This window comes from Aptenodytes patagonicus, chromosome 2 (genome assembly GCF_965638725.1).
Source record: "Aptenodytes patagonicus chromosome 2, bAptPat1.pri.cur, whole genome shotgun sequence".
In the NCBI taxonomy this organism is placed as follows: domain Eukaryota; kingdom Metazoa; phylum Chordata; class Aves; order Sphenisciformes; family Spheniscidae; genus Aptenodytes; species Aptenodytes patagonicus.
Window position 1 is genome coordinate 80,660,921 of NC_134950.1, and position 14,085 is coordinate 80,675,005.

Genomic DNA, 14,085 nt, shown 5'->3' on the forward strand with positions numbered 1-14,085 from the left:
GACTAGGTTCATGGATGAGGGGAGAACAGTGGATGTTACTTATCTCAACTTTAGTAAGGGTTTTGACACTGTCTCCCATAACTTCCTGATAGACAAGTCAACAAAGTATGGGCTAGATAAGTGGACAATGCGATGGATTGAAAACTGGCTGAACAAGTGGGCCCAGAGGGTTGTGATCAGTCATACAAAGTCCAGCTGCAGGAAAGCCACTAGTGATGTACGCCAGGGGTCAGTACTGGGTCCAATCCTGTTTAACACCTTCATTAATGACCTGGACAAGTTTGCTGATGATACAAAAATGGGAAGAGTGGCTGATACACCAGAGGGTTGTGTCGCACTTTGACTAGGCAGAGAGGAACCTCATGGAGTTCAACAAGGGGAAATGCAAAGTCTTGCATCTGGGGAGGAACAATCCCATGCAACAGTAGTTTGAGGCCAACCATCTAGAAAGCAGCTCTGCAGAGAAGGATCTTGAGGTCCTGGTGGACAGCAAGCTGACTGTGAGCCAGCAATGTGCCCTTGTGGCAAAGAAGGCTAACAGCTTCTTGGGCTGCATCGGGAAGAGCCTTGCCAGTAGGTCACAGGAGGTGATGCTTCCCCTCTACTCAGCATTGGTGAGATCCCATTTGGAGTGCTGGGCCCCATTCTGGGCTCCCCAGTACAAGAAAGATATGGACTTACTGAAGCAAATCAGGGCAGGGCCAAAGGATGATTAAGGGCCTGGAGCACCTTTCATATGAGAAGAGGCTGAGAGAGCTGGGACAGTTCAACCTGGAAAAGAAAAGACTCAGGGGATCTCATCAATGTGTATAAATACCTGATGGGGGAAATAAAGAAGAGGGACCCAGGCTCTTCTCAGTAGTACCCACCAACAGGACAAGAGGCAATAGGCACAAATTAAAACACACAAAATTCCATCTGAAGACAAAAAACCACCTTTTTACTGTGAGTATGGTCAAATACTGGAACAGGTTGCCCTTAGAGGTTGTGTAGTCTCCATCTGTGGAGATATTCAAAACTCAACTTTACAAGGTCCAGGGGCAACCAGTACTTAGGTGACCCTGATCGAGCAGGGGGATTGGACTATATGATCTCAAGAGGTTCCTTCCAACCTAAACGATTCAGTGATATTTAAGTACAATGGAAAAAAAAAAAAAAGTAGAAATAGTTCACTCTCGACTACAGCTTTACTTTTACCTGTACTCTTATGAAAAGTAAACATGATCCATTTCCTCTGTTAAGGAGGAGATTTGACTGATTATTCAAGACGTGACTATTTTCCTATTATTCTTGCATATTTATACTTTCCACACCTAAAATCTCCTTTGCTGATTGTATTCAGAAGTTAGTTGCAACTTCTTATAAAAGGAGAACACCGTGAACAGATGGATTATAAATCTGTTTTATAGGTTATTCTAAGGATCTTTCTTGAGTATTATAAGAGTTTAGGCCTCTGAAGATGGGGGGAGAGAAACTAAGCAGGTGGTCGTCTATTTCAGATACATTAAGAAAAAGAATGATTATTTCTTTCAGAAGATGGCAAGGCACAGAACGGCTGCCTCTCTGAACACAAAACTCTAAAGAGCACCTTTGGCAATGACAGAAAACTCACTCTGTGTAAGTATCCCATCAATGCAGTCTCTGCATTTCTACAAAAACTGTAAATATCTCCTTCATAGACAATGCAAAAAAAAAAGCGTGACCTGAACAAAATGACTGGATATAAACATAGCAGCAAATACAATATAAAATAGGTAGATACTAGAGAAGAAATCTAAGAGAAAGGAAGACATAGTTGAAAATTAATGAGACAGCATTCTGTAACAAACCCCTTCAGTTTCAGGACCTTGTGCTTCTGAGGCATTTTCACTGTGTTACAACTCAGATCATACAGTCTCTTTTACGTAAAAGTTCTTCAATATCCTATATAGCTAATATTTAATAAAGGCACCCCCCTAACAAGTTTTTAGTATTAGAATATTGATACTTTCACATGCTATTTTGAAAAGCCAATATGGAGTATGAATCTTTAGGGTGAATTTGCCTAGCATAATACCAGCATGAGGACAATCCAATAAATCATGTGCACATATACATACATACACACATATATACACATATATATAAATATACATATAAAAAAGAGGACTCATGGTCTAATTATTACATGTCTGCAGAGCTCTTGTAACTGTCCATGCAAAGACTTTGTTGCAAATGGAAAGTCCAACCACCCCTTTCCTTCTTTGGCCAACTGATGTGTAGTAACTTGTTAAGCTATGGAAAACGGGTGGAGAATAAGAATCATTGAGTCCTTCAGCTAAGAAGTCCTGTTTATTAACTGAGGTGGTGGCAGGGATGGGGAGCAGAGGGGGTAATGCAAAACTAACCAAAAGATTACACTGTAGAATTTCTTCAAGAAAAACTTCTTCAGAAAGTAAGTGGCTATACAGAACAGAGTCCTATCTGTATCACAGTTTACATCAAATTCGATAGGAGAAGGTATAAATATAAAAGCATTGTAATCTTTCAGATCAAGTGGCACGAAACTATGAAAACTCCTACTTCTCTCATTAAATTGTGGTTTTCTTGCTTGCCATCTCTGTTTGCGATTTGGGTTACTTTCTGATTGCTCCACATCCACCTCCAAGAACAGAAACCAGATTGTGCCCCCCAACAGAAAACAACATTAAGCCTTCTGTATTTCTCAGCTTATTGTCCCCCAAGATGAAAATATCTGGCTAAAAAAGAATGCAAGGGCCAATGCCCTTGGCTTGGTAACAGCAAAAGTCTAGTTGCTAAAACAACACCTAAGCTCTTATTATTTAAAACCTATCTACAGAAATAGTTGTGAAATCTGCAGAAGAATGATCAGTCATAGCATCATCAGTGAACTAATGAATAGTCTTCCAAAGACAGACAGAACAGCTGTGAATCAAATCCAGATCTGGCCTTTATGACAGGTTCATCATTCAAATGTTTTAAACTAAATCATTCTCAGAAAGCCTATGGCTGATTTAAAGCCCTGTGAACGACTCGAATGTATCAATTCTGCTTGCAGTTTACCAACAGGCTTATTTTCAGTTGTTTAGAAGCCGTACTCAATTAATAAACTGCTGCACACTGAGGCTAGAAAAGGGAATTTAAATATTTAATCCCAGTACAATTTTAAACAGGCAGCTGTTCTTCCCTAAAGCAAAAATTTCCACAAGTAACAACAAGTACTGCAAAAACTTCAGTAAAAGCAGTCACAGGGATTTTGTGGACAAAATAACCATCAACTTCTAAGACCAGGGAAGACAGAAGATATGAACTGACATCTAAACAGAAGACTATTCTCTCATTTTAAGCACTTATGCTTTGTTCAGTATGGGCAAAATTACAGAGAAATTAGCGCTGCTTTGCTGCTGACTGACTTACTCCATTATACTTAGCAAGCACGTATAACAGAAAAAAAATTGTCTAATTAAGTTACATAAATCTGATCTAAACCAAGATGATTTGATAATTTCTAAGTAAGTTTTTAAAACTTTTTGGTCGAATTGGAATAGTCTAACAACTCCATAAGAAATTAATCCTGTTCGGAGACATGTTAACATGAAAGTCACCTGCCCTGACCAGTACAGGAGAAAATATCTGCCTTTGCAAAAACCTGTAATGAGACTTTGATTGGCCTGATACTTCTTGAAGACTGCAACATTCCCAGCCGAGTTCAGTTAATTTGCCTTAAAAGAGGCAAATGTAATAAAACACATATATTTATAGTAATTCTCTAGTCTAGCCTGTAGCTAAGGAATACAGCTCTAAATAAGAGAGAAGTAGCAGTGACACCTGATAAATTGTATTACTTGACTGATTTATGCCTTATGTCCTCCTGTTCAAACCTAACAAAGAAAATTCAACTATCCAAGCAGTCTAGGTTCATGACTTTGGGAGAAGATGATCTGGAGCCAAAATTCAAGTATCCTGAATCATTTCTAAATGACAGCATGAAACGCTGCTTAAAGTGCAGCAGGTAACAAGGATAAGCAAAGATTGTTTCAGTGTTGTCACTTTCTGAAGATATTCTGCAGGTATTTGAGAATATCATTGAAGCATAAAACTTACATACCTTCAGGCCTATATACCTATAACTTATAAAAACCTTATAAACCTTCAAAATCTACTTAGTAAAATTTAACTGGTAAAATGCAATGACAAACATTAATGCAATGCAAAGATAACATATTTAAAAAAAAAAAAAAACAGTATGCAGATGGAGGATGTTATGTTACCATGAGAACTTTATTTCTTGTACCTAGCTTTTCTGTGTTTAAATATGTAATTCCAAAGTTCCAATGAAGAGTTGCTGTTTGTCAGTCAAACTTGAATTTGTTACCAAATTCAGTTTTAACTTCCACAATTCATTTTGTTATCTCAGAATACCACGGTTTAGCTTCAATAAGACAGTATAAGAGATAACATCTCAAAGGTACTCCTCCTGACTACAGGACATTACTGATTATCAGACCTGTTTTATTCTGTACTAAATTCTGAATGCACTATAGATTTCCTGTGGGTAACAATAGGGTTTAATCAATCTCTTCACAAAGATCGTGGCCACTAAAACAGTATTTCAGCCTAAATTACGTCCTGCCTTCAAAAATAACTATTGTTTTAAGTTTGGCATAGAGAAAGCAGTGACAACTGGGAATCTAAGTTCAGGTTTCCAGGTGCCTTTTTCTCCTTTAAGGAATTTGTGACTTTTCTTCAGATTTTATTCTCCCTTCCCACCTAAATAAAATAAAAGACTCTTTCAGACTGACTGAAATTAGAAGCACTGTCTTTGTTTAATTGTTTTCTGAAGGTATTTTGGGAGCTAACCTCGTCTAACTTTGGCAATGTCAAATACAAGTGTCTTGTCTAAGCTCATCATTGCTGTTTCCTTTATATACACAATGGAAAGAAAGCAGTACCTCTAGAGGGTGGTTTGTGCACATATACATACATATGCACGGCAGCACTCAGCAGTGGCGTGACTTTGTTCAGGCCACGATAGTCTACTGTTAGTCTCCACTCTCCATTAGACTTTCGCACTGGCCATATGGGACTGTTAAAGGGTGAGCGAGTCTTGCTGATCACTCCTTGGCTCTCCAGTCGACGAATCAGCTCATGGATGGGAATCAGGGAGTCTCAGCTGGTGTGATATTGCCACTGGTGCACCATTGTGGTAGCGATCAGCACCTGTTGTTCTTCGACCTTCAGCAACCCCACAACAGAAGGGTCCTCCAAGAGACCAGGCAAGGTGGACAGCTGTTTAATTTCCTTCCTCTCCAAGGCAGCTATGCCAAAAGCCCACCGGTACCCTTTTGGGTCCTTGAAATACCCTCTCCTGAGGTAGTCTATGCCAAGGGTGCACGGAGCATCTGGGCCAGTCACAATGGGGTGCTTCTGCCACTCATTCCCAGTTAGGCTCACTTCAGCCTCCAACACAGTTAGCTGTTGGGATCCCCCCGTCACCCCAGAAATACAGATGGGTTCTGTCCCTTTATAGCTTGATGGCATTAGAGTACACTGTGCACCGGTGTCCACTAGAGCCTTATACTCCTGTGGGTCCAATGTGCCAGGCCATCGAATCCACTCAGTCCAGTAAATCCAGTTGTCCCTTTACTCCACCTGGCTGGAGGCAGGGCCCCTCTACTCCTGGTCATAGTATCCGTTACTCACTTCTTGTAAATGCAAATCAAAAGTCCCTTTATTAAGATTGGAAGTGAGATCAGCCCTTCTACTCTGTCTGGGGAACTGCTCGCTGGAAACTGGAGCAGCAATTTCCCTCGAAGAACCCCCTTTTGTGATTGGTTCTCCTTACAAATCACGTACCCGTGCCTCTAGGGTTGAGGTAGGTTTTCCATCCCACTTCCTCATGTCCTCTCCATGGTCACATAGGTAAAACCACAGGGTGGCCTGTGGTGTGTATCCACTATATCCTCTCTCTTGAGCAAAGGGACACTTACTCCTAATGGCAGAGATACTGGTCCATACAGGTGGGGAGTAGGACCTATCCTCTTTGAGTTGTTGGACCTCTCGAGACAGTTTCTCCACAGGCAAGACGCAGGCCCGTAGGGAGGAAGAGAGACTTGCTCCGTATTGCCGGAGTTGGCCAGCCAATTCATCCACTGTTGGTTCCTCTCGTCTTTCCAGGTCATTACTGCCAATGAGTTGGCATATGACAATGGTGCGCCCCATACAAACTTCCGCCACATGGGTTGGGTGCACTTGACTTCATCTGGATCTTTGGATAACTGCTCGTTGTTCAGGTCACCATAAATCACCTCCAGCATGGCTGGAGTCCTCTCCATGGGGGTCCTCTTGCTTGGGTGACATATGACATCTTCCTTGAAGGAATACCTTTCCTTCACACCTGAGGGGAGTCGCCTCCAGAGGCTGAGGGATTGTGCCCCTTTTCCAAACGCTTTGTCAATGCCCCCTTCCCTGGAAAGGGATCTCAGCTGCTTGGCTTCTTTACCCTCTAATTCCAGGCTACTGGCCCCGTTATCCCAGCGTCGGAGCAGCCAGGTGACAATGTGCTCGCCTGGATGACGACTGAAATCTTTTCACATATCTCACAGCTCACCCAGAGATAAGGATTGGGTGGTTACCATCTCATTTATGGGTTCTGCCTCTTCCTCCTCCTGTTCTCATGATGGCCCTGGTTCATCTTCATCCCTTACTAAATGAGCTTATTTTCTTGTGGATTTTGTCTTGTGTATATAGGGGTGACTGATACTGGCACGGGTTGGTTCTCTGCTTCAGCCACAGTGGCTGTCGCCAGGGTTTGAGTAGCTGCAGTGCCTGTAGTGGGGGTTTGAGTAGCCGCAGGGCCTGTTGGGGGGCTTGGTCTCTGGATGGTATTCTTAAATAATTGTTTAACCTTAAACAAGATCTGAACCACATTCAGGAGACATAGCAATAGGAACATGCTGGTTTGAACATCCCAAGGATACTCAAAATTCTCAAGAGCTGTTGTAACTAGCCTGAAGGAGAAAGGGAAGGTGAAGGAGCGGGGGAAAGTGTCCCCCCCCCATCTCCCCCATAGATTGGTTCCCCGAGGAGAAAAGGTAAAGAGTGTAATTATTAATAGTTTCCGAAAGGTGGCTCCCGAGGTATGGAGATGATGGCAATGTCAAGTACAAATACCAGATTAGTCTCACGACCGATAATTTTATCACATCATAAACCAGTAGTGTTACACAGTGCAGCAGAATGGTATCCTTGATCCAGCTCCCAGAGGTGACAGACAGCACAACAGGGAACAGGTACAGCAAGAAAGGTGTTACATGACACAACTTTGAGAGCAAGCATGACAGCTTTGAGAGTAAATTAACCAACACTGTGATCAGTGACTGTTAAACCAATATGATGAATGCTTATAACAAATTTGCCTTAACATGCTCTAGTCAGATCTGTCATTATCTCAACCCTTCATGCCCCACGTTGGGCGCCAAAAGGACTGTTGTGGTTTAACCCAGCAGGCAGCTAAACACATAGCTGTTTGCTCACTCCCCCCCAGTTTATATACTGAGCATGACATCATATGGTATGGAATACCCCTTTGGCCAGTTTGGGTCAGCTGTCCTGGCTGTGCCCCCTCCCAGCTTCTCGCTGGCAGGGCATGAGAAGGTGAAAAGTCCTTGACCAGTGTAAGCACTACTTAGCAACAACTAAAACATCGTTGTGTTATCAACTTTGTTCTCACCCTAAATCCAAACCATAGCACTATACCAGCTACTAGGAAGAAAATTAACTTTATCCCAGCCGAAACCAGGACACCATGGTATCAGATGCTTATCTTCAGATGGATCCCACATTCCTCAGGGGTGCTAGCTGTCTTTGTAGACTACAATGGAGTTCAGAGTTAGGTGAGATAAATTCAACCTGGAAAAATCAGGTAACCTCATACCCTGTGAAATTTTAATCCCTGGATTAAAAACTTACGTTTTCAATACAACTCGTAGTGCTTATATATCAGATAATCCTACAGAGAGTCAGTTAGATTGTTTAATGTAGATATTTAATATTTTTCATAAGCACACATTAAAGCCTATGGTGATTTAATTTCTAGACTTTTAATGGTGGACTGTACAGACATTTGCATTAAGATGTGCAACAACATACACAATGTCTCTCAGTTTATTTGAAATAGCTGTCTGTTCCCTATTGGAGCACTATATGAAAACCCAGAGGCAGAGAACAAAATGTATGCATTTTTCTTTCCTCTTAATGAAACTTCAAATCAGAAAAGCATGAATAGAGTGTGCAAATGCTACTGCTCGGCTGATTAAGATAGAAATCTTACCACACTCAGGAGGAGTCTGGTGGGTTTCTGGTAAGAAGTTCTACCTCTAAGCTCAGACTGCAAAGAAAGTTTGCTTTGCTAGTGTCTGACAGTGAAACATGATTCTGTTTAACACAGCATGACTATAGTTGCACAGTGGGAGATTATAGGCAATGAGAAAATTTCTAACAAATGGCTCTCTTCTGCAAAGAACAGAGAACTGATCTTTGCAGAACACATCTTTGGTAATGAAGTATGCCAAGCATGCTGTACCGGTATTAATCTTTCTATAAAAGCCAGCAAATTGCTACAGTTCAACATGGAGATAATGAAAAGAATGTTTCACAGTATGCAGGCTCTGGTCAGGTGGAAGTAAGTTATGATGTTTCCTTGCTATCTAGCCAGAAATTGTGAAAGTGTCCGCCAAAATTCATGGTTTCCCATTCTCATGAGATCCTTCTGTTCCAAAAGCTTCAGCTACACTACATGACTCTTATTCATGTATTTTCTTCCCATGAAATCAAGGAGCAGCAGAGGGGTGGTGCGTTGACCTAAATCCAAACCTGGGATCAGGGAAGTGCTCCTGAATCCTGCAGTTTAGAGGCAGTCAGTAAGTTTCATCACATCAGCAAATCAAAACAGTGTCCCCCCCCAGCAAATGTTCCACTCCATACTGTTCTGACATCCATAATCAGAAAATGCCTAAGCAAACAGGCTCAAAATAAAATGTGGCTAAAGGAGACATAGCAGTAACTCTTTTCACCAGAAGCATATTGGTTAATGCAGCCACTTGGAACACCGATTGGGTTTGATCTTTCATTACAGAATAATTACAGACTCACTGGCCCAAAAGAGTCAAAGATTGAGCACGAATTAATGACAAAGTTATGAGGGCACTCACTAGGAGGAATGGACAGATGTGTAATAGTTTCTGCCCTGTCAACTACTCTATATAAAGTATTTAAATATTCAGTAGTTTTGGGATTAGTCAGCAAAAATCCTTCTCCCAGCTGAACATTTCAATTACTGTGCAGCGGGGTCACTCCCATACATTGGGCCAATGATTAATTGTTTCCAAATGAAGCAAAGCAGCAGCTTCAGCAAGATGCAACAAATAAGCTACAACACTAGGAAATTCAGGACTCTGATGTTCAGAAGTGAAAGAAAAATCTTCAAGCTAATCAGGCAAAGAATGCACCCTTGTCTCTTGCACTCTGCCTGAACGCTTTATTTAACAAAATGTAGGCACTGTTACTTCTGACTAGATTCTGTAAGAAAGAGTCAGCTTATGCATCCAACTCCAGCAGAGGACTTATGATCATGACTTCAGAGCTGAGAAAGGTGTCTCCATGCTTAATTTGCTTGCAGCAATGTGGTCTAAGACAAACTGGCTCTTGCACTGGTTTGTCCTACTAACCTGCTCTCTAAATAGCGTGTCGGCTTTCTTATACTCCATTCTTAAGTGCTGACATAGAATCATAGAATCATTAAGGTTGGAAAAGACCTCTAAGATCATCGAGTCCAACCGTCGACCCAACACCACCATGCCCACTAAACCATCTCCCTAAGCGCCTCATCTACTCGTCTTTTAAATACCTCCAGGGATGGGGACCCAACCACTTCCCTGGGCAGCCTCTTCCAATGTTTCACCACTCTTTCAGTAAAGAAACTTTTCCTCACGTCCAATCTAAACCTCCCCTGGCGCAACTTGAGGCCATTTCCTCTCGTCCTATCGCTAGTTACTTGGGAGAAGAGACCGACACCCACCTCGCTACAACCTCCTTTCAGGGAGTTGTAGAGAGCGATGAGGTCTCCCCTCAGCCTCCTTTTCTCCAGGCTAAACAACCCCAGTTCCCTCAGCCGCTCCTCATAAGAATTGTTCTCCAGACCCTTCACCAGCTTCGTTGCCCTTCTCTGGACACGCTCCAGCACCTCAACGTCCTTCTTGTAGTGAGGGACCCAAAACTGAACACAGTATTCGAGGTGCGGCCTCACCAGGGCCGAGTACAGGGGCACGATCACTTCCCTACTCCTGCTGGCCACACTCTTTCTGATACAGGCCAGGATGCCATTGGCCTTCTTGGCCACCTGGGCACACTGCCGGCTCATGTTCAGCCAGCTGTCAGCCAGCACCCCCAGGTCCTTTTCCGCCAGGCAGCTTTCCAGCCACTCTTCCCCAAGCCTGTAGCGCTGCATGGGGTTGTTGTGGCCGAAGTGCAGGACCCGGCACTTGGCCTTGTTGAACCTCATACAGTTGGCCTGGGCCCATCGATCCAGCCTGTCCGGGTCCCTCTGCAGAGCCTTCCTACCCTCCAGCAGATCAACACTCCCGCCCAACTTGGTGTCATCTGCAAACTTACTGAGGGAGCACTCGATCCCCTCATCCAGATCATTGGTAAAGATATTGAACAAGACCGGCCCCAAAACTGAGCCCTGGGGAACACCGCTCGTGACCAGCTGCCAACTGGATTGAACTCCATTCACCACAACTCTCTGGGCCCGGCCGTCCAGCCAGTTTTTGACCCAGCGCAGAGTCCACCTGTCTAAGCCGTGAGCCGCCAGCTTCTCGAGGAGAATGCTGTGGGAGACGGTGTCAAAGGCCTTACTGAAGTCCAGGTAGACCACATCCACAGCCTTTCCCTCATCCACTAGGCGGGTCACCTGGTCATAGAAGGAGATCAGGTTGGTCAAGCAGGACCTGCCTTTCATGAACCCGTGCTGGCTGGGCCTGATCCCCTGGTTGTCCCGCTCATGCCTTGTGAGCGCCCTCAAGATGAACCGCTCCATAATCTTCCCCGGGACCAAGGTCAGGCTGACAGCTGTCAGACAAGAATATACCCAGATTCTTCTGTAGATCTACTTCTAGTTGTTGTGATTACTCTCCTAACTCTGTACTATCTGGTGGGAAAAATATTCTCTTTCTCATTTAATCTCATGAAATTTTAAAAAGGTGTCATAAATGTCAAAGTGCTGGAAGACAGCAAACAGCACCACTGCCACACAAAAGTCTTATTTAGGATAAGAAAGGTAGGTCATACACCAATCCTAGCAGAGCAAAATCTCTGCTAAATGCTAGTTTGAAACTTAATTTGGATGAAAACAGAGGAATAGCAGAAACACTTGTTACAAGAGTTGCTCCATGCCAAAACCTGCCTTGCTATCCAGACCTAAAAAATAAACATTGGAGACTGTAGATTACCTGAAATGGGAGTGACAGAGTATGAAACAAAGTCTCATCTGGAGTACCATGGGTTTTGTTTTATTATTTCACGCAGTTTGGTACTATGTATTTCTTTAAAAAATTACTAACATCCTGCCCCCTCCAAAGATACACAGGTGTCATGTGAATCAATGAAGCTTTTACACAGGGTGAAGGGCATGGGGGAAGCTTCTAGCATCTTCTCACAGAAGCCACTCCTGCAGCCCCTCCCTCTACCAAAACCTTGCCACGTAAACCCAACACAAGCAGGAAATGCTTAACACTGATTTTCACAATAGTTGGTCTGTCAGAAAAAAAGTATTGAGAACTAGAAAGCCCAAGGACTTGGAAACTATTCTCTCTTTGTGGCCTTAGATAAGCCAAATGCCTTCAGTTATACATTTTTTCAGCTAACCTGGGTGTTGTGAAGATACAAAAGGCTATGTAAGTGGACAGCAGTCTATAAATATTAAAATATAATAATTAAAAATCAGTATTTCCTTAGATTATATAACTAAAATATAATACTTAAAAAGAAACACTGATATATAATTTAAACTAGATAATGAAATGTATTAATAAAAATTAGAGTGACTGTCAGAAGTTCGCCTAGTTTTTAGTTTTTATATATATACATATAACATTTATTCAAAACTATGTTTTACTGGTAAGGAAAGAACAAAATTCTGAAATAAAATAATTCCAATTTAAAGTCATCTAAAGTTGAAAATATTTTGAAGGAGTCCAGTCTTCCATCTCAGAAATAAACAGAAATTTAAATTACTAGCAATAGCATAACATAAACTTTTATAATAGAAATTATCCAGTTCATAAACCCCTTATTTAAACACCTGCATAAATCTTACAGTTGTTACTTTAGAATTACTGAGCAAAAAGTTCTTCTCAGCATCAATACTACATAGTCTAGGTAAATATTTACCAAAATACATTAATGCTGCACAAAGTCTCCCCCGGTAAAAACCCGAGAGAGTATAAGGAGGTGACAGAATCCTCCGAGAACTGGGCTGCCATGTCATGGCTCGCAGATTATTGTAAAGAATATTAAAATAACCTGGCAAATCTCATAAACGGTGGTAAAAGACACTTGATTAGTCTGAATGATGAAGCTAAGTCCAGAAGAAATACAAGCTAGATTCCCTGTTGAGATCACTATGTCCTCCTTTTCATTATCCGTTCTGTTATGCAAAACACCAGCAAACAAAAACTTCCACTCTGTGCTGAAAATGGAACTGCAGACACCTCGCTAGCAGGAGGCATCGTGCAGCCACTCTAGCTTTGCTTACCATCTGTCGAGCATCCACTGCTGCCATCACTGGAACAATAACGCATTTCAATCCTTTGCCTTCCCACCTCTAGCAAATTTGGGTCAGGCAAGCGCGCTTTGCAGGTGTATCGGAAACGTTGTTCATAGTGGCCACCGTTGTCTGAAATATTGACTGGGGTCCAAGGCGTCCAAGGAGTTGTCTTTTTTAACTCTGGACAGGCATTGGTGTTACAAGGCTGATATTCCTGAAAGAAAATGTTCATAATGAATATAACCATTAAATAAGACTTAAAAAAAAACCCACAAACCCTCAAAACAGACAAAAAGCCAACCAATAAAAAAGCCTCTGATATTTTTTCCAGCATTTCCAATAGCAGTGATCATCAATAAACTTTTAATTCCAATCTCAAACTGAAAGTGTTTTTTTCTGCTTCTAGGCAAGCACAGTATCACACTGCTAAAAGCAATAATATACCAGTACAAATTAGATCTATTACATCCATAAAAACAGTAAGCTGAACACTGTAAGTACCATGATAAAGTGCATCCTTTATAAATTAATAGCCCCAAATAAGGTGTAGCTAAGTATGTTAAAGCTTTTAATTAAGAGGAATTCTGATAAACTGCAAGTACAAGACACAAACCAGCAAATAATTCCTTGGTAAAATCTAGTGGCATATGAATAAGTGAACCACTGTCCATTTTGTATATTGCTCATGTATTACAAGGGGACAATGGACAAAAAATGTTTCCTATTACAGAATCTGGCTCCCTGAGGTGCGTGTTACCCATAGCTCCAGCATTGCTAAACCTATCATCAGAAGCAAATTCCCTGTGGACTGATATGCACCAAAGGGAACAGACCACACCTAAGAAACAAATGCAGAATTGCCAATATTCTCAAGCCCCAGAATATATGTCTTCTGATGAGTATCGTCAAGATCTGTAGGTCCTGCCCATTCATTTCCCAGAGCATAATACGCTTCATCTGATACAAGTGCTTTGTAAACTATATGGATGAAATTAAACAACCATTAAATACCAGAATGAATTCACACTGACAAGTTATTAAAGACAAAAAGAAACAGGCATCAGTGGGAGAATTTTAAAATGATCTCTCTACCTCTGACCTCTTAGAGAGGTACTCAGCGGAGGGTACCTTCTGAAAGGGAGCCTACTAACTAAGCTTGTAATTCCACTAAATACTAACAAATATGGACACAATAGAAATAATGGTTTTATCACATAGTACAACCTCTTTCTTCCATAACCCCTACCCCAGCTGATACC

General features: G+C 41.9%; 1 protein-coding gene across 8 annotated transcripts in view; it reads right to left on the reverse strand.

Annotated features, from left to right (window-relative positions):
* SEMA5A (semaphorin 5A) overlaps positions 1-14,085 on the reverse strand; it is a 365,023-nt gene that overhangs the window by 32,370 nt on the left and 318,568 nt on the right. For all 8 annotated transcript variants that reach the window (XM_076330319.1, XM_076330320.1, XM_076330321.1 and 5 more), the window contains exon 17: positions 12,815-13,040. In XM_076330319.1, the coding sequence (XP_076186434.1) occupies positions 12,815-13,040 (226 nt within the window). The remainder of the gene's footprint in view (positions 1-12,814; positions 13,041-14,085) is intronic.